We start from the raw sequence: 20,994 nt of genomic DNA on the forward strand, positions 1-20,994 counted from the left end.
CGACACAGTTAAACCAAGTGAAATATGCACATACTGTAGCATGTTAGCATGTGAAACACACTGTAGCATGTTTCATATTCAATCTGTGGGCAAACCTGAACAAATTGTGGCTTAGTGGAAGGTGTGAAACTGAGGCAGCTGAGTTATGTCACCCCACATGTAGCAACACCAGAGTCATGTTCAGTGCCATATGTTCTACCATAAAACACACATTAAACATTAAAGTAGGTCATAGGTAACAATATGGTATTACTTTGGCTAATGTGCTGTAAATTATACATCCAAGGGAGGGATTCAAAGATATTCCCCGGGTGGTGACATCATCTCTTCCTGTCTCCACTGCCAGCCCCCTGACCTTGTACAGACCGTGTTGTAAGTGAATACTCCCTCTAAATGGAGCATCAAACAACTGGCCCTCTCCAGGCTGCATGATGGGACTCTGGGCCTTGACGTAGGCGATGTCCTCGTCACTACCTGTGGCAGAAACACAGGAGATCCGGTAATATGGTTCATATTTACATTTTATAACTCATGGTAAAACGATTTGAATGGGTTTATGAGCGCCGTCTTTGCATTATACAAACCATGTGATCTCAGAAACACTGATGGACAGAAGACGTAGTGGTGAGAAAAATGTGTTATGTGTAAATTTGTCTTCAAATACAGTCAGATCTTCATCTAAGCTACAAAACTGCACAGCACTGCAACAGCACACAAATCATTGTATTTTGTCCATGCTGAATAAATCATTCAAACACGCACAGTGTAGGCTGGAAAAAGCATGAGAAGCCCTCAGATAATGGAATCGACAAAAGCTAACTGGAGTCAAGAGATAATAAACCTGAAGTCCAATGAAACCAGATTGGAGATGTGGGTTAGAGATACTTTGACTTATAAACAACACTCAAACATTTTGAGTTTTGCTATTCACAAGACATTTCTGCTGGTGTGAACTAAGCGTTGCAGGAAGGAGACAATCAGAAGACAATCAGGAACTGTTGAGTTGCATAAAGCTGAAAGGGTTACAGAGTCATCTCAAAGAGTTCAGATATTCATCAGTCCACAGTCAGACAAACTGTCTATAAATGGAGATGATTTAGTTGTGTGGCTGCTCTCTGCTGAAGTGGATGCCGAATGCTCAGTGAGGTAAGAAAAAGAACCTGAAAGTTACAGCTAAAACCTTAAAAGAGTCACTGGAGCTGATACACATCTCTGTTCATGAGTCTATCATATTTAAATCATGGTGCAAAACATCACTGCACACCTGAAGTTTTCCACAGAACACACTGAAACTTCACAACACTGCTGGGAAAATGTTTTACAGACCGATGAAACTAAGGTTGGGAAGAACATGCAGCACTTTTTATGGTGTTAAAAATGGCACTGCATAAGAAAAACACCATCCTGGACAAACTCGACATCACTGAGGTCAAAATGAATCACCAGTGTCTCTTACAGGATCACGTCAGGGTCACTGTCCACCTGCTGAAGCTCAGTAGAAGCTGGTGACACAGCAGGACAATGACCCCACATTGTTATTATAGAAAAATGGCGATTAAATCCACTTAATTAGTAAAAGTATACAATTTATATATTTGATCTGGCTCACAGGTGGAGTCAGTTGTAACAGTTGTACGACAAAACTGATCACAGCTTTATCCTCTGTGAAAGAGCAACATACAAATGGTTTAGAGCCACCTTTCAAGTTTACAGGGGCAGAAGACAGCTTTCAGTGGAGCGTTTCTTTAACAGCCACTGGGAATCCCAGCCACCTCCACATGAATCCCTGTTATTACACTGAGAGAAAAACATGATTGAATTAAACTGCAATGGAGGCAGAATACACGGAAATTTCCCACAGTGCAGTGAGGTCATGGTTTTGGCTTGAAGTCTGCCGGGACCTCCAAAGATAATGGAGCTCTATCTCTGAAAACATGATGAAAAGACAAGTTCAAGTCTCCACTGACTTGTCTGCTCTACAAATACAAGTAAAAAAAAAAACTCTGGAGCTAATTTAGGCAGCCTGTTAGACGCAGATTAGCAATAACTGCTACAGAAAAGTTTTTGTCAAGTTCCAACAGCTGGGTCGTGTCGAGCTGTGTAGATATTTTCATTCTGTGGGGTTAAATATTCCAGGTCCATGTTTCTTTGTCTGCTTTTTTACTTGTGACAGCCATTAGTACAATATACAGGGGAAAAAAATGATGCCATTCACAAGTTTTCTACCACTCTGACAAGCCATGTGAAAAAACATTTTATCTTCTTTTTACAGATTATAAAGAAATAGCCTATATTAGTTTAAACTGATGTGTCCCAAAGTATGAAAAAGATGCAGAAAAACAGTCCAGCAGTTTATAGCAAAGAGCATCTGAGCATGTTTCAACCAATGACAAGTGAAGAGAAGAATAAAGAGTCTTCCGACTGAAAATGGTATTTTTTAAATCTAATTTTTTATACCTGGGTTATTGTGTTTTTTATTCCATTTGATTTTACATTTTTTTCTTTAACATTCAATATAAGTTTGATGCCGTAACTTCCTGGATTTTGGTTTATGAGTTGGATCAAGTGTCACAAGTAAGGTTAATTGCTTCATGTGTCTCTTTACTGAACACTGTTATCAGACGTATACACTAATCTTAACAAAGCTACAGTTTATTTCCACAGGCTTCACACCAGAAATGAACATTTCACACTCTTATGTATCCACAGAAGACAATATCTTAAGTTTATGTCACCTGAGATCCTATTTCAGACAATTTTTACAAATTTCAAATCTGAAAAAAAAAAAACCCCATCTATTTTCAATAATTCAATAACTGTGTTTCCAATAACTACTGCTGAATCAACCATGTTTTCCCTGTTTTTTTAAGCACAGTTTCTTCTATTTTTACATACAACCACTTAATAGCAACCATAACTTTGAATCAACACCACTCTAAAACAGTTTCAACCAACACCGAACATTATAAGTTTCATGAAGGAGGATTTATTGTTGTATTAGACTGAATTAGTTGTAGCTGGATGTACCTAATAAACTGGCAGCTTTAGTATCGGCAGGATTAGCATAAAGTATGGAGCTGGGATGCAGCTCCAGTCCTGGTTAAGTGTGTTCGAACAGTGATGGTTGCTATTTGGACATAAACGATAAAAGCAATAATAGCAGAGCGTCTCCATGTAACGCTGAGGTTCAAACCAAAGTTTTGCCCGGCGAGGGCATTCTGTCACCATCTATGATTAATGGCGCAGCCAACCAGAGGGCTTCGATAGTCTATAAAAAGATTACAGTAACTTCATTAGTTTTATTTTCTCTCTTGCTTCTAAGAAACAGCCATCAACACTGTTCATAGTTTCAGCATTTAGGTCACAGTTTCAGCTGCCAAAATGTCTCAACTCAGTATTTATATCACAGCTGCCTGATTGTGCCTGATTCTATGTATGGTCAGGAGGAGAGGACGTGCTGCAGGTATGCGCCACAAGCAGAGCTCATAAATTCTGCTGCCAAAGGCTTGAGTGGCAGCTCAGTCCAATTGTGTCATGTCTTTCTCTCCCCTCCCTGCTTTTCTCTTTCAATCTCCCTCGCTCTCTCTGCAAACTGATTAAATTCTCCTGTTGCATTTTGGACGAGATTCAAAGGTCAGAATCTTTACAGTCATAGCTGTGGCATGCACTGGCAACACACACAGCTCAGCACCGCGCAGACGTCCATGTGGAGAAGACAAGTGAGTTTAATGTTTATGCTCTTAGTCTCGGGGTTCAGACAATCAGACTGGAAACAGATAATTGTAATTGCTGCATTAAGTCATCCAACAAGCCATGAATCTATTCTGGTGAGCACAAATTCAGCCCAGTTTTTGAATTGAGTCATTAGGTACTTGACTGCCGTTGTTCATTGGCCCCCTGGGTAAAAAGGCAAACTCAAACCATAACAGCAAATAGGCCAAATTTCTAGTCTACAAGGCCAGTTTGGTGCTTATTAATCAACATTCACTTTTCCACATTCACAAATGTATTTTGGTCTGTGTATTCCAACTAACCTTTAATTTGGCTTTTGGCTGAATTACTGGGGAAGAATTAAAAAATTAACTGATGGTGTAAGACTTTTCACTGATAAGAAGTTTTTACTCCTCAGAGAGTCCAACACTTTTGGCAATCAAGACTCTTTCTTTGCTCATTATGTCATATACTAGTTTCTGTAATATTTTTGAGATTTCTTTTTCTGTCTCTCTCTCGACATTGTGGAGACAACTTGTCCCTCTCTGCTCTGCATAGTCACAGAAACGACTGTAATTGCTGTGTTTGCAGAGGTGTAGTCACTGCACAGGTCAGTGGCGTTGTTCTCAACACACAGACAGCAACAACCTTTCACTCTAACAGTCAGACACAGTCTGGCTCAAACACACAGATGCTAATGTTATGAGGCCCGAGAGGGGGGCATCCCAAAAAAAAAAAAAAGTAAAAAAGTTACGGGGTGGAACGGAGACTTTTAAAAACACTTCCATTTAAGTGACTTTCACTGTAATTCAGTTAGTCTATTAGCCCTTTGTGTAAAGCTATACTCATTTATTTCACTCGGTTATCCTAATCTACTGAAGCCTGTGCTGGGCATGAAAACTTAAAACCCTCACTGTTTATGGCCAGAGGACAGTTCTGAAAGATATGATAACACATGTCAAACATGTATTTATGGCAGGGTTCAACATGGAACTGAGGCACAGCTTTAACTGACAGCAGAGCTTTTAACCAGCTGACCAATCAGCGTACTCTTGGTTTTTTCACTCTTGTAGTTGGGCCTGACCCCCCCCCCATTCAAACAGATCCATCCGTCCTGAGACAGGCTGGGCCAATCACAAACATTTTTCTAAAATGGGGAGGGTCTGATACAATGACTGACAGAGGAGCGCTGGTGAAGCATTTTCATTAACAACCAAGATGGCTGCTGCTGATGTGGAGAGGTCTGTTGAATCCGCTATCGCGACAGTATTAAACAAATTGGACGGGATATTTTCTCTAAAAGAAGAACAAACAGCTGCACTAACAGTATTTGTTTTTTAATTTACTGGCCACTATCTGCTCTGATTGGTTGTAGGTCTATCCAATTGCATCCAGAGACATTTTGGTCTGCGACCATTTATAATGCCCCATGGAAATTGAAAATCAACTGAGAGGTTCCAGTCACAAATGTGGATAGGTCTGGTGATGCTAGGCTAAGCTTTTGAGATTTATTAACGAAAAATACTGTAATTGTCTGAATAAAAAGAGTTTGCCATTTCAACACCAGCTGATTGCACACAGTGTCCTGGTGAACGTGCAGAAGTTCACTGGTCTGATGGCTTTTCTTTCACCCCCTTCAAGTCCACATTACAATAAAACCAAATGCAACACATAATATTTGCTTCAAATGTCACAAACATCAGGATGTTCAATGTGTGTGTGTGCTAAAGTCATGTGATAAACTGGTGACATGTCCATAGTGTGTCCTGCCTCTTGTGCAGGGAGAAGCTCCAACCTCTGTGACTCTGCACAGGATAAACGACTGTTGATAATCGATAGATGGAAGCAATCGATTAACGTAGCTTTGATGAGGCAGATGATGTGTTAAATAAAGTAATCAGTCAAATGAATGAAATTCTGCTAATAATATATTGAAATGTTATTTAAGTGATTATTATGCCTCATGCCGTGCACTTTAAAAAGGTGGCTTGAGGCTGTATGGTGTAAATAATGGCATCATTACAACAGAATTCTGCCTGTGCTAAATGTAGACATGATGAGATGTTTGTGTCTTTTTGCACCGATGTGTAACAAGCTACAGCAGCCAACTGACTGATGACACGAGGAGGTGGAAACTATGATCAGATGTGTTTTATTCTTATTTCCACATTACTGTGTGATTTAAAACAGCAGTAACTAAGCCTATTTACACATGACACAATAAAAGATCACTGTAAAAGATGAAGGACACAAGTAAAATCTTACATTTGATGTCACTGCTAAATCATACTCAATGAAAGTAAGCATGGGTGGTGGCACATGAATTCCCACAGCACATTTTTTTTAAATAAGTGACGCAGGCATTCCCTTTGTCAGCTGCTCCCTCTGTGCCAAGACCGCAAGCAGGACTGGAGCTGTGGTGGTCCTGCTCTATATTAGCTCTGTGACATTTATTTAGTATCAAACGTTTCTCACTTCAGTCACATTTGGCTCGAGCCTTTTTTTCTGTGTTGTGTTCCTATCAAAAGTTAAGTCTTCTCACAGTAGTTAAGACAACAATAAAACAGAAATCAAAACAGGTTTCAGTGCCAATTAAAATGTGTCGGCCCGAGTGGGCTGTATGTGAGTATGTGTGTGCTGTATGTGAGTAATGTGCTCACTTTTGATTTGCTGGACGTGATATGGCGAGAGACTGTCTGTGACTGGGTATTGTCATGTGTGACAGACCTGCAGGCCCTGCCACCTGTCCGCTGCAGCGGTGGCATTGAGATGACATTAATCATGTTGACAGGAAGCTGGAACATACAGGCCACTTGGTTGGAGTGCGAGTCCACAGCGTCAGCAGCTACAGTCGGAGGAGAATGAACAGTGTTCGGACAGTGTGAACATGTAGGATTACTGTGGAGAAGATGTTGACGCTTCAGTTCAGGTCAATGAGTACTGTGCTCATGAAAGTGCAGTGCAGACTGGAGTAACTGTGGTCCAGTTTAAACCAGTTACACACACACCTCTGGGTATTTACTGTACTTGCTGGAGACCTGATTCATTCTGGTGATTCCTCCTCTGACGGTGTGTTAGCTGGGTGCTATTCTAAATTACAGAGCAACTCCTCTGGGGTTAAACCTGAATGTTTGCATTGCTGTGCATTTCAGTCATTATGAAAAGGTTAGAAACCATTAGTTACCTGTATGTACGATATTATGCATCATGACAAGCCACTGATTGATACACATGAAGTCTAATTCATGATCTCATGATTGTTATTCTCACAATGTCGGTGCTGTGAAACATGACATGCATTCCTTGTGCTGTAATGAAACAGAGCCTAATGAAATAAGCACGTTAACACATTCATATTGCCTGAATGCTGGAACTCACCTCTTGGCCGCAGCTACAAAGATTAAAGAGCATTATTTAAAATTAGAAGCTACGTTCATCTTTATCTCAGTTAAAAAAAACTGGGTGCAGTTTTAATATGACTTCAGATACATTAAGTGTTATCTGTACTAAAATAACACTGAAGTGATTATTCCAGGTGTGTGTTTTAATGTTTACTGTGAGCACATGTCTCTGTGTCCCTGTAGGTTCTGTCTGTTTGTCGTTCTGCTGTTCTCACAAGTAAAGCCACAGGTCATCATTCACTCTGGGAGCAGTGAGAGCTCCAAGTGGGCAATTCATCATCAAACTGGCCAGCGTCCACAGTGTCCATCAGCTAATGCAACGGTATCAATCTATTCCTGTCGGGACCTCAGACATCATTTTTGAGAATAATACATGTACTCCTGATCCTGGTTATCTGTCAGCGTCCCTGTTTGTCTTCATTGCTCTTAAACCTGCATGAAAGCTCTGCTTATTAGCGTTTTAATGCCTCAGCGCCGGCAACAGCCAGAGTTGGTTTTCAGGTTGTCTGTCAATGCATCCCATTTTTCCTCCCCAGATTTTGGTGGTCAAAGGTCAAGGTCACAAAACACTTTTTAGCCATTACTGAAGACTTCACACAGCAATTATGACAAAATTTCACAAAAATAATAACAGCGATGCAACCTGAAACTAGTCTGAGTGGCAGATGCATACAACTGCAAAGTGGTAATTCTAGTTGTTTATAGTGTAAGTCCAAAACAGGCATTGAAAACAAAACTGGACTCACATGTTGCTCATATTCTGGACAGCATGTTGGTAACCTCTCTGACCTCGTCATGATATTGTCCCTTCCTTCGTGTTTATACCCTGTAAAAAAAATGAAAGATTGCAATGAACATCATGAATCGCTTTTACACTACACTCTCCAGTGTGAGTAATTGCCGACTCTCAGATGTCAGAGTCTGCCTCCTTATGCCTGTAAAATGGTGTGTTTGAGTGCAATTTCCTGTAGCTGGTACAATTATGTTCTCACTCCTCATGAACTCCACCTCAGTTCTCCTGGAAAAGGACCAAGAGCTACGTTTTCAGGTGGTGTGGTTACAGATTGACTGGCATTTATAGCACCTGACCAAATGAGGGGAGTCAAGGGAGAGACTTAATATAAACCTCTCCAAACGTGCTCAGTGTGAAAACAGCAGCACACACACACACTCACACACGCACGCACTGGCTGACCGAACGCTGTCATTACAGACGTAAACAAAGCCGTGGAATGGCACTCCTCCTCATCATCACATCACCAAACTCATCATCATCATCCCTCAGACTGTGACCAATCACAGAGTACCTGCCAAACCCCCAGAAGACAAACTGTGAACCGTTTGAGCAGAGGTTGCGTCAGGTTTTCAGCGTGCGTTCAGAAGTGTAAACCACTATCTGATCGGGCAAGAAGTTAGATGAGCCTGCTGTCTAATTGGCCCCCCCTCTGTTGATGTCAGCAGGAGAATGAGATGATTTCCGCGTCATAATTCCCTCCATCTGGGTGCCTCTGTCCCGATGCTGTGGTGATGACAGAGAAGAACTCATCATCAGGTTCCTCGGCCGGGTGATCCTCTGCTAAACGGGGAGCCAAATGACCTCAGATTGCACGAAGGGGGTTCCCGTTGCTGGGATGCAGCAATACATTTCAATCAGTTATGTCTTCACGCTATAGGCCTGACCCACGCATGATTCTGGATGGATTACAGTCCTGGCGCTGACAGTATCTCTGCTGTGTGAATGTCTGCGACTGAATGTGGTAAAACAGAAAAAAGTTCAGGAGGTTAAAACATGAACGCTAAGGAAGAAGGAAGAAAAGTAAAGCAAGATGTGACAGGCTGTTTGTGTTGAGTGTTTGAGGAGAGTCGTTCCAAAGTTTATCCAAAGACTGATTTTGATGATATTTGCTTTTTTGATTGCACATACTTGAGCTGTATCAACATAAACTATAAAATAATGAGTTTTTCAAAGGTCTATACTGATGTTTGAGAAATGTTTTCAGTGTTGGCACAGTGTACACTGCACACTACACTCCAGTGATTTAACACTGTCACCTATCACTGACCTCCCTCACTCTGTTTCAAGGCCTTGGAGCATCTGAGTGTTTCCTCCCAGAGCGGCAGTGGAGAGAAACGCAAATACAGTTTCATATGGAGATGATTGTAACTTTGAAAAATCAAACATCTTCTGTGATATTCATTATAAATCAGCATCACTCATCCTCTGTTTTATGCATTTAAGTGCTCATGAAGTGCAACCCTGTGTTGATTATACTGGTCTTGTGTACATTTTAGTGATAGAAGAGGGCAACAGCATACTTTCAAAGAGTAAGCTGTTAAAATGTTACAATATAAGTAAATGAGACAAAAATGTATTTTTGTTTTTTCTTAAATGAATAGAAATGACGGCCCACACTCCAACAGTCCACTGATGGTAAAGTAAGAGAGAGAGAGAGTGTGTGTGTGTGTGTGTGTGACACACTATGCCTGGCATGAAGTGAAGCACTGACCTCATCATTCCACTTACTTTAGTCTGCCTGAGGAAAGTTCAATGCAAAACATCTGACAGTGAGTGTGACACACACACACACACACACACACACACACACAGACACAGACACAGACACACACAGACACAGACACACACACACACCAGGATGTAAGATTGTCTGATTTTCATGGTCTTGTATCTGAAATCCTATCTCCGACGTCACAGAGAAATTACGCTCTGATTTACGCTGCGTTCACAGCCTCACTGCAGAGAATGCGTGACTTTGACATTCCCGCACAATCGGGTTCTGAATCTCAACTCTCAAGTATTCACAGTCGACACGAGACATTGCTGCTGATCCCTCACACACAAACACACACTCACACAGTGCTCTGACCTCTCAGGCCTCTCACTCCTCACTGCACGACCTCCTAACCCAGCTGTTTCCTGCATCCTTTATGTCTTTCAGTCTCTTTTTTTTCCCCGCTGCACACTGATGGATGGCCACTCTGTATGTTACAGTGCTGCAGTGTTTTTGTAGGACGCTGTTCTTGATTTGGTGTTGTTTCAACCCTCCTGGGAGGAGAAGCCTCTCCCCTCCGTGCCGAGGGTCGTTATGAGTCATGGGAAGGGGCCTGCTAGTAACGGGCGACATCGTACCGCATAACTCATCTGACATCACGCTCCTCAGCTGCATTTCGTGATATAAAACGTGTTCCTGTGAATTTGTGCCTTTGTGTGTGAGTACACATACAGGATGTGTATATTTTCCTTTGTCTGTGTGTATCTGTGTACAAGCAAGAGGGGAAAGCACTTCTGGGGATTTTAAGTGTTCCCATTCTATCATGACATAACTCTGCCTCGATGACTTAATCAAGCCACTTAAGCAAATGCTCACTGTCTTCAGTTTAAATGGTCGGCCACATGTGGGATCACTAATAACTGGGTCATGCCCCCAATTTCTTTTTCTGCGTTTTCCCGCATTTTCTCAAAAATGTAGTCATTGTCAATAAATGTTTGTCGGTCCCTGTCAGTGCTGACCCGTCTGATGTCCTGAGCAGGGTGTGCTATAGTGTGCCGCCACGACCGTGAGCTGCTCTTTTCTTTTCAATGGGCCATGGAGGAGTTTCACCAGGAAAGCATAATGTGTGCAGAGGTTAATGCGGCAAGAATGAGCTGCCCTGCAGTGCTGCACGAGCATCCTGAAAACTATTAGAAGGATAAGCTTCTCTCTTCCCTCACTGCTAGAAATTGAACCAGTTAATCCAGCGTTGTACTGATTGTACATGAATCTGCAGAGAGGGTCACATGTCTTTATTCTGACGTCACACTTACAGTATTACCATGGCAGCTAGAAGTATGATTTCACTACACACTTGTCCTTGTCCTTTCTGTCCTCACAGGCCCTGTTCAGACCTGGTATTAACATCTGTCTCAGGTGATCCAATCACATGTGGTCAGCTCTAAGTGCAGGTGTGAATGCACCCAGGACGTACTGAGGATACGTTTGAGATTCACCTTCGGAGGTGGTCTGGGCCATGAGCAGTGTGAACGCCAATGTGTCCTGAGCCACACTGAAGGTCCGCCTACTCTACTGACGTCCTCTGTCACAGTCTAATGAGTCCCAACACAGTTTCATAATGATGATTCATAACAGCTAAAGCCTTATCCCATTGTAGAGCTGTGTGCAGTGAAATGATTCGCTCAGTCCCTCTGCACTCTCTCGCTCTTTCTCTCTCTCTCTCACACACACACTGACAACAATTGACAAGTTGTCCACTTGTGAGCTGATCAGCTGAGACACATATTAATGCCAGATCTGAAAAGCACCAGAGATACACTATCCTGCCGGACACACAGAAACACTGGAGGAGTGATACTGCTGTTATCAGTTTGACATCCTAAGTAGTTTCTTATGTCATCCGCTTCATGCCATTCCCACTTTACACAGTCCAACACTGCCTCGTCACTCATAATGCTGACTGCTGCTGATGAAGCAGTGGTGAATCAGCTCAGTCATTCTCCACTGATAGAGAGGCCAGCGCCTGCATCAGCATCGACGCTATCGGGTGCAAAAAAACCTCAGGCCAACATTAAAATCCAGACTGTAGCATGTGTCAATCTGTACAAAAGATCTGTGCTATATCCATGGGCTACTCAAGAGGACTGCAATAGGCTTCAGCTGTATCCAGGGTCAGCTCCCTCTGTAATACATAATTGATCATTACAGTTAAGAAATAATGATCAATAATCTATCATGACAAACCTTTCACTATTACCCCATACACTATGTCACTGACATTATCAAACATTTAGGGGTTTTGAGGATTATTCATCATACATCATACAAAGACCTAGATTCTTTTACATATGAGATAATCACTATACACATGTGGCACCGCCAACCCTCACTGATGATGCAACACTACGGCCATTAAGGCCACATCCGATCAAAAGGTAAAGCTGACAAAACCTGATGTTATGCTTTACGAGCTGGACCCATCGTGTACCTGAATAAATCCCACTGTGCGGTGAAAGATGACTTGTTTCCATGGTAACTGATTTTCAAAGGGTGCGTGTATACGGGTGGGCTTTGGGCCTGTGGGCTCGACATTAGATTCAGAGGTGTAATTCTTTGGCACGGGTCAGCAGGGAAAGTGGATCCTACCCAGACCTTTAGCCTGACATTCGCCAGCGCTCCAGTCAGTTTATCAAGTCAAACAAGTGCACGTTTGAGTGTGCATGTCTGTCTGTTTTTCTGTCTGTCTGGTCACGCCTTTTCGGCCTCCCTCTCCTTTGCCTTCTCTGCCTTAACCTCCCTTTTGCTCTCTATCGCTGTCGTTCCCTCCCTCCATCACCCAGAGGGGTAAATAACCAGTCTGGAGGGGGTGAGCGGGCCTCCAGCTCACACACGCCCATATATAGGCAGCAGACATTAGGTAAACGCTAGGTAGACGTTAGGTAAACTCAGAACAGGCACTACTCAGTTGGCTACTTTATTTGTAACACTGATACGCTTCTCTGAGCTGGCAAAGATGAGGGCGCATGGCACTGCAGGTTGCGTGGATGGATGTGGGAAGTGAACAGCAGGTGGATGAGAGAGACTGTGTGTGTGTGTGTGTGTGTGTGTGTGTTTCGTAGTGATGACTGTCAAAGTGTATATGAATCATACTATTTACACACATTACCACACTTGAAGAATAACACCTTAACTTTGTATGAAAAATGTTGGCAGTAGAAGCTGCGTTTCTGTGCCCATTTTTTTGTTGAGGGTTTTTTTTTTTTTTTGTCTTATTCCAGTCGACCACCGGCCAAATGCAGACAACATGATGTCATGTCTACATGTTTCCACTGTAACTACAGTACAATAGAGTTTGATAGCAAAGATAATAAGAATAATAATTCATTTCAACTTTCTCTCCAGAGTTTGTACTGAAGTTAAACCAGAGGAGGCAGAGAGCTCTTTAGATGTACGTGCATATTTTCTCTCTTCTTAACTAGAAACATTTTTGCTGTCTTACTCTATGACATTAATGTTTATGTGAAACCTATTTGTGGAACCCACAAATAAATCCAGAGTCAAAGTCCAGAATCAAAAGATGAGGGTTTTTTTTGAAAGCTGAAATGTTTTTGGTTTGTCACGGTTTCCAACATGGTGCTGCATAAAAGGCTGTTACAGCTTTGTTTTGGTCATTACTCTGTTTTTTCATTGTGATATGTTTGACTTTGAGGACATGAACGGCTCTCTGTTAGAAAGTCTGCTACCACAGGATTCATAAGCTCACATTTTCAGTTTTCTTGTATGGCCTTCAATTTTGGGAAGAACCCCACATAAACATCAGGGCAGCAAGCAAACTCCACACAGGAAAAACAAAAACAACAACGCCTCTTATTGGCCAAGCTGAGTTAATGTTCCTCTTTGTGTTTACATATGCAGGTGTGAGCGTAATTATGTCATCATGAAGGATGTAACTGTAGTGGAAACTTCTGCTCAGAATTAATAAACGGGTCCAATTTTCTCATTGTACAACTTCTCTGCTTCCACTGTTGGAAGTTCTTTGTAACTTCTGTTTCTTTGATTCTGCAGTCGGTCCCAGGTATCAGACTGAAGGAATGGTTACAGATTGTAACGTCCTTTGGAAGGAAATCAGTTCAACTTTTAAAATTTTTAATTTGAAATGTTGCAAAAGTTGAGCAGCAGTCTGATGATACAGGAAATTTTAAGTAACCATGAAAGTTTTATGTGAAACAAACATCTGCAACAATAACATGTAACAATCCAAGCCTAGTAGCATGGAATATAAATTGTGTTTAGTTATAATTTTAAATCATTGAGAACTATCTGACAAATCACCCTGGTGTCTGTATTTTTTGCAATATGTTTATTATGTTATTTTATTATGTTATGTTTATTATTATGTAAGTCTGGTCTTCACATCTGTATTAATGACAACAAGACTAAAAAATACATATGCTTCTTAGCATATAGTTTTCATTTCACCCTTCATTCTTCGATCTTATTACCCCAGTATTATTTCACTGCATAACTATGTAGTTCCATCAAATCTGAACACAAAGCATACCAGATCTGAAAAACGAAGCAATAAAACTCCACTTTCAGACCAATTATGGGTGCTCAGGTAGCACTGCCTCTCTCCTTTCTCCCTAACACACACATACACATACAAATGTACATACACAGCTAAGCGGTGCAAGCACACACTCTTGCAGAAATACAAATATACAGTCCACTTGTTTACTAATTGAGCCATTTTGGACAGAACTCAAGAGCCAAAGGCTTCTGCATGATCACATCTTAGAAACATCTGCCACGTTCCAGACTCATGTTACTGACATTAGCCTCTGATGCTGGTTCGTTCAGTCATTTGTGATAAACTATTTATCATTTCAGCCTAGAAACTCATGGTTTAGGTAGAAATCACTGTACGAGACTGAGAACTGCACAGAGTTGGATAATGAGATCACTTTTACTGGCCCCGTCTTGCCCCAGGTGACCATGAGCCACAGGTCAAAGGGCTGCAGGAAAGCAGGATTTTATAGAAAGAACTGACACTCATGTCCTTCTCCCAGAGGTAAGTCAGATGGTTGAATGTCCACTCATCAACTGTGAAACTACATTTTCCTGCCAAATGATGCACTCTCTAAGTACCATTAGCTCATTTACTTAATCTGTTTCCAGGTCCATTATCACCAGACAAAGAAAATGTTTCAGAGTTTTGGCCCTCAGGAGCTGGGACAGGACTAGCCAGCCCAAACATGGAGAAAAACCCCAGCAATAGCACTGGTCGAAATAACAGCACTGATTGTTTGCAGGTATGCTGACCGGTGTGTCTCTATGGCAGCTGGGAGTCCAGGTGGTGAATCGCCTCTCCAGAGGTGATTTTCTGGCCACATGATAGCTCTGATAAAATGATGTGAGTCTTATTAAGAGACAACCACCACAAGGCTGCTCTAACCCTCTAACTTAATTTATCTTAACTTAATCAACTCTTAACTTAACCCACTTCCTGCTTTTCTGTTCTTTGTCTGTTCTTTATTGTGTCCTTCCTTCACTCTCCTGTATTTCTTATGCTCTGATGTTCCTTCTCTCAAACATTTGTCTCACTCATGCAGAAGATGCTATGATCTGATTTCAAGGTCACAGGGATTCACTTGTCCACCAGTGTATGAAGAACAAGAAGAGAGGATGAAGGTTTTCATTACATCCATTGACATTTTTTTGTGGAAACAAGCTCTACTGTGGATCAAACTGCCACCACATCCCTTTGTGCACACACAGCTGTTTACATCTCCGTCCATCATCCATATATCCATATATCCATCGATTATAATATTTATGTTTTCATTATGATTTCATTTTTAGTCATGCATTTCATCTTTTTAAGCTACATTTCATGGATGGACACGAAAGACTCACGATAAAGGTCTTGTTGTGTCACTATAGCTGGTGTTTTCCCTCAACTTCAACATGACACTGTTTAGAAATCCATAAGGAACTTTTGGCACAGTTCCCTTTTACTTTTTGAGATATCTGGGGAAAGAGAAAAGCAGGGACCCCCAATTTTTACAATTCACAGACTCACTGGTTTCTCTTACATGCCCCCCCCCCCCCCCCGTCTCCCTCTCTCCAACACATCCTTCATGCTGCCTCCTTTTGGCAGCAGAGAACTAAATAAATACAGCATAATAGTAATTTGGGGGGTGGGTTGAAACAACCTATTTGGTTTAATTCCCCCCCCCCCCCCCCCCCCCCACCCCCCACCCCCACCCCACCCCCACCCCTCTTTTCCTTGTCTATCCTTCTCTGCGTGTCTCTTAGCCAATTACACAGTGTCCTGTCTTGCATCCTGTCCCCCTTTTTTTTTTGCTCTCACTCACTCATTTTCCCTCCTTCTTTCTAAAGGCCTTGTTGAGCCCTGATAGGCTTGCTGGGGATAAAACCTGGAGCTTGGGAGAGGAGAGGGACATTTGGGAGCGAGATGGCGAGAGGAACGGTGGCCACGTACCTACATGGAGTCCTTCTGCTGGCTCTGTGGAAACCATCACTGCAAGGAGGTGGGTCCCCTTTACTGCATTGTGTGCAGCTCTCAGCAGTGCAGCACCTGTGGATCAGGTGTCACATTAGGTTTATGTGGCAGTTTTAGCAGAAGAGGGAGGCATTGAACAGGTCCAGTTTTCTTTACTGGTAGTTCAGGACATTTTTTAATTTCTATCTGCAGCAGCTATGATTATTACGGTAATGACATTGTCTAAGATTCTGGTAGAAAGTGGCTGCTTCAGATTATTGATGATGATAATAAAAAAAATAAATAAAAAAATCCCTGCTGCAGACTTTTTCTCTAGAATGCACACTGCACAATATCTGCAGAAATCAGTCAAAAAGGTGATTTTATTCGTGTTTTTTGTTTATTTATTTTTTGCAGTATCATAAGTAGTTTTCATAAATATTATCATTACCATTTCTGCAGTTTTCTTTACATCTTCTTTACATCTTGAATCTGTGAATAGAGTTGTAGCTCTGAAACAAAGGTTAAACTTATCTCCAGTCTTGCTGTCAGATTAATAATAACACTGTGGAGGATAATGGACTGAGCTTGTGTTGGACTTGCTTTATCTTTCCTGTATCAAAAGGTTCTCAAGAGTTTTCTTGGTTATAAATAAAACATGCCTTTGCTTATCTTGCTGCTGTAACTTTCCACACAAGATTACAGATGTAGTACTCAATTTCAAGATTTTTGGCAGGATGAACTGTGAAAGTACTTTAAATAATGATGACAGTCCTTAGACACATAACGCTGCATGATCTATGTGACTTTACGGAGCCCAGGTGTATATTTCATTTCAGCTCTCCCTCCTCTTGAGGCATGAGGTCTGGATAACAAGGTTATAATTAAAGTTTTTAACAAGGCTCTGCACCTCATTAAAAGCTTTAACTACAACCGTGTGCTCCAGACCCCCCCCACCGATCCTCTCTCATGGTCTTGTCTGCATGAGCTTACAGCTGGCTGATGTGATGAGATCCTCCTCATGCTCCCCCTCATCTTGACAGAGGACAGCACAGGTGCTTTAAAAATACATACAAGGTCAGGCTGAGCCACTGCACACTCACTACGGAGTAAGGAGACTTGTCATTGGTTGTTTAGTTTCTGCGTTTTAGTTTTACTGAAGCAGACAGGATGAGTATTTGTACTGAAGTTTCTATATTTTTCAACAGTCAGCTTGAATCAGAAGTATATGGATTGTATATGGATTATAAAGCGAGGGTTGGATGTTTGAAACAACAGACTGTGTGATGAAAATAGTTAAGTTTTAGATGCAAATTGCTCTTTAGAGGAGGCAGTATAGAGCTGACAGGAGATGAGAGCGGGGTGATATCAACAGAGGTGTCCGGCTGGACTTAAAAACATTGCAATTACATGTTCATTCACCAAAATCTATATCATAACATATTCCCCTGCTCACTTCAAATTCATTTTAAAATCCATATTAAAACAGTGTCAGTGCACCTTCAACAAGATGAAGCCATACCAGGAGCTACAGTATGTGTATCTGTATTGCTCTGTGAAATTGAAAACCAAACTGTAAGACGGAAAAAGCAATGTATTGACCAAATTTAGATTTTGACCTGATGGTGGCAGGAGATGAAAAGTCTGGGAATCAGTAAACTTTACTTTACATGAAGGTTGTCACCAAAGTGCACATTAATTCATTCAACAATTGTTGATACATTTCAATCTCATCCCCTGGCAATCATGTCTGTGCCAATCTATTTAGTATGTGTTGAGTTATTTCACTACATAGATTTAAAAAAAAAATCTGACCTGGTGCTAGAAGAAAAGTCAGGAGATCAAGCCAATTCTCTGGGGATCATTAATGTCTGTACAAAATTTCATGGCAATCCATGTCATAGGGTTGAGATAACTGCACTGACTGTCTACGCTGCCAGAGTGGCTGCAAATATTAATAGTTACAGTGTGATATTGGGAGCAGAGTAATAAAATGAGACAAACATTATTAGTTCAGTAATGAGATGCCTCCCTCATTACTGCACTACAACATGCAATGTTTTATTGCATGTTGTAGTGTAACACATCTCTGGTGTACATAACTGTAAAGTTTTACCTCTCCATTGTTTCCATTCAATAAAGATTCCTCCCAAAACAACAAAAGCTTTTGGAGGAGGTTTCTGCACAGCAGAATGCAGCGGGCAGAGCTGAATGACTGAACAGTGAAGTTATTTACTGTGTGCTGTTAATGTGCTGTACATGGCATTACTGTGAGATCAGTAACTCGCATTCTTTAGGAATCCCTGCAGACCTCTTCTTTTTACATCTGGACTGTGGGATCTTAAAAAACTTTCCTTTTATAGTTGTTCGCTCTCCGTGTTTCTATTTTTGGCTTTCGTGATTTGTGAAACAGAACATAGGTGCAGAAAAGTGTGAGAATTATGACCAAAGACACATGCCTTTTGGATGAAGTGGTGTTTGTTATCAACTACAGAGAAACTCAGAGAGCATGGGGGGTGATAATCACTATCTGCTTGTGTGGCAAACTCATCCCATTTGTTAAATGTAATCCTTGTTATTTCGAAAAATTAAATGGGTTTTATTAAATGCTGGCAAAGAGGAGAAAATGATGCCTCATTAGCTCTGACTTATGACTCATAAATTCCACAAAATCTGTGTGTTAGGAGTCCAAAACAATGAAAACACCGTTCATGTGTTGCATGCACCATTTGCACCTGACATAGAGGTAATTTTATGCTCTTATAAAAAGAACGGTGTTAATTAGTTTTATTCATAATAATAATAATAATAATAACATAATATGATAATAATAATAATAAACTGGAGCACAGTTGCAGAAAAATTAGTTGAAAAAAATCACATTGACATTGGCTTTGAACATTATATAACCCTGAACTGGTTATGTGTATCAGGTGTATACATCCCTGCTGGTGCTGGCATAGGAGCTGGACCTGGAACTGGATTTGGACCAGGGGGGGCTGGAACAGGATTTGGACCTGGAGGAGCCGGGACTGGATTTCAGCCTGGTGGAGGAACTGGACCAGGAGGAGCTAGTGCTGGTCTAGGAGGTTTTGGACCTGGTGGAGGTGGATGTGTTTTGTGTTTTCTGTTCAGTTTTATAGCGCTGATCATGACTGCAGTTTGAAGTTCTACAGTAAATATGAGGAATAACTGTTTGAGAGGAGACACTGAGTCATTTCACTACAAGTAACGCACAGGCATCAGCTTTCAGATGCAGCTGTGGTCATAAAAAATGACACTTAAACATTTAAGATTGTGTCATCACTTATACGACCCACATACTTCATATTTTCAATATGTTTTGTTTAAATGACATCAGTTACTGGAGGAGTTCCAGCTTATAAGCGAGGAAAAACTGAAGGTGTGTTTTTTATGTCTCACAGATGATAAATACCTCTTGTTCATTTCAAACACATGAAACTAATCTGGCTAAAAATGTGTGTACAATGTGTTGATGCTCTTGTTTACCCCTGTCTGGTTTGTCTTCATCTACAGGTGTATGTGTTTTATGACTCACATTGGTGACTGTATTCTTCAGGGGGCTATGGTGGTCAAGGACCAGGAGGAGTTGGACGAGGAGGAGTCGGACCAGGAGGTGTCAGACCGGGAGGCATTGGACCGGGAGGCATAGGACCAGGGGGAGTCGGACCGGGAGGTGTAGGACCAGGAGGAGTCGGACCTGGGGGAGTCGTACCAGGGGGAGTCGGACCTGGAGGAGTTGGACCGGGAGGTTTTAGACCCAGCACCTTTGGTCCAGGCAGTGGTGGACTGGGATTTGGACCTGGTAAGACAAATATGGCTGGTTGATGTATTGATTATCTATTTCTTTCACCACCGTAGAGCAAAGTTTTCCATTATGCTATAGTTGATTTAACTGTCCCAATTGCTTTCTTCTTACAGGTGGAAAGCCTCCAAAAACAGGTAAGACTTTCTGGCCTGGGTGTTGTTAGATCACTGATTTAAGATTGTGTGCATTAGAATCCTAAAGAGAAAAATTTTAGTCTTTAATTTAGACAGTCAGAAGCTTCGCAAACAGTAAAGCTCAAATGTCATGAAGTTCATGCATGGAAATATTCAGTTGTTTATGTGAGGTGTGTAGGAACAAACCTAGAGACCATCATGGCAGCTCTAATCTCTAAAAACAGAAAAAAGTAAGTGGGATTTTTTTTTGGTATCTTATTTGTCTCTTGGAGGTGCAACCACAGGGCTTGGAGGAGGACAAGGAGCTGGAGGTGTAGGAGGAGGACTGGGCGGAGTTGGGCCAGGTGGTTTTGGGTCTGGAGGCTTCGGAACTGGGCCTGGAGGAGTTGGTCCAGGTGGTTTTGGACCAGGGCGCAGCGGTCCAGGTGGCCAAGGAACAGGCAGGGAGTTTTTTTTGGCTCATAAACATATTTAATGATAAATATTAGATCGTCCATTCCCACTTCTTCCATTAAATAATATGTATTAGTTTGAGCTGCAGTGCAATTAATTAATTAAATGGAATTATCTAAAAGTACAGACATTTATTCTCCATTAAAGAGACATAGCATGATATTGTTTTGAATAGTTTCTGTCTGACGACATTTTTAAGTATTTGATAAAGGGATATACATATCTAATATTTATATTGACAATTCCAGATAGTCTATGCAATTACAATCTTATCAGTGAGAACAGATTGGTATGTGTGAAAGACTTGCCATAACTTTACTGTTTGGACATGAGTAATTAATAATATTAATATTAATATTCGCTGAATCCAACATGTTATGACTTCAACTTACGAAACTTAAACGTCTTCATGCACACATGGATCAGTGGTCAGCCCCTGTACTGTAAATAT

General features: G+C 41.4%; 1 protein-coding gene and 1 long non-coding RNA gene across 2 annotated transcripts; one reads left to right on the top strand and one right to left on the bottom strand.

The window, feature by feature from the left end:
- Positions 1-480: 480 nt before the first annotated feature.
- Positions 481-18,147, bottom strand: LOC139637405 (uncharacterized). The gene is made up of 4 exons (XR_011694594.1): positions 16,579-18,147; positions 16,128-16,223; positions 7,859-7,938; positions 481-6,556 (listed from the first exon to the last, which is right to left on the bottom strand). It is a non-coding gene; the product is annotated as an uncharacterized lncRNA (long non-coding RNA).
- On the top strand, positions 15,915-20,587 carry LOC139637403 (spidroin-2-like). The gene is made up of 5 exons (XM_071506079.1): positions 15,915-16,176; positions 19,061-19,234; positions 19,708-19,953; positions 20,070-20,090; positions 20,363-20,587. Exons 1-5 carry the CDS (start codon positions 16,101-16,103, stop codon positions 20,563-20,565), a joined length of 720 nt encoding a protein of 239 aa, XP_071362180.1. The 5' UTR covers positions 15,915-16,100; the 3' UTR covers positions 20,566-20,587.
- Positions 20,588-20,994: the final 407 nt, after the last annotated feature.

This window comes from Trachinotus anak, unplaced genomic scaffold, assembly GCF_046630095.1.
Source record: "Trachinotus anak isolate AG129_WGS33_773 ecotype Australia unplaced genomic scaffold, CSIRO_AGI_Tana_v1 ptg000020l, whole genome shotgun sequence".
Classification (NCBI taxonomy): Eukaryota; Metazoa; Chordata; class Actinopteri; order Carangiformes; family Carangidae; genus Trachinotus; species Trachinotus anak.

Bases quoted from the DNA above. Each gene is read 5' to 3' on its own strand.
- LOC139637403 (XM_071506079.1), top strand. From the start codon at position 16,101: ATGGCGAGAGGAACGGTGGCCACGTACCTACATGGAGTCCTTCTGCTG. The intron at 19,235-19,707 runs GTGGATGTGTTT...TGTATTCTTCAG, and splicing joins AGGTTTTGGACCTGGTGGAG to GGGGCTATGGTGGTCAAGGA. The intron at 20,091-20,362 runs GTAAGACTTTCT...TGTCTCTTGGAG, and splicing joins TGGAAAGCCTCCAAAAACAG to GTGCAACCACAGGGCTTGGA.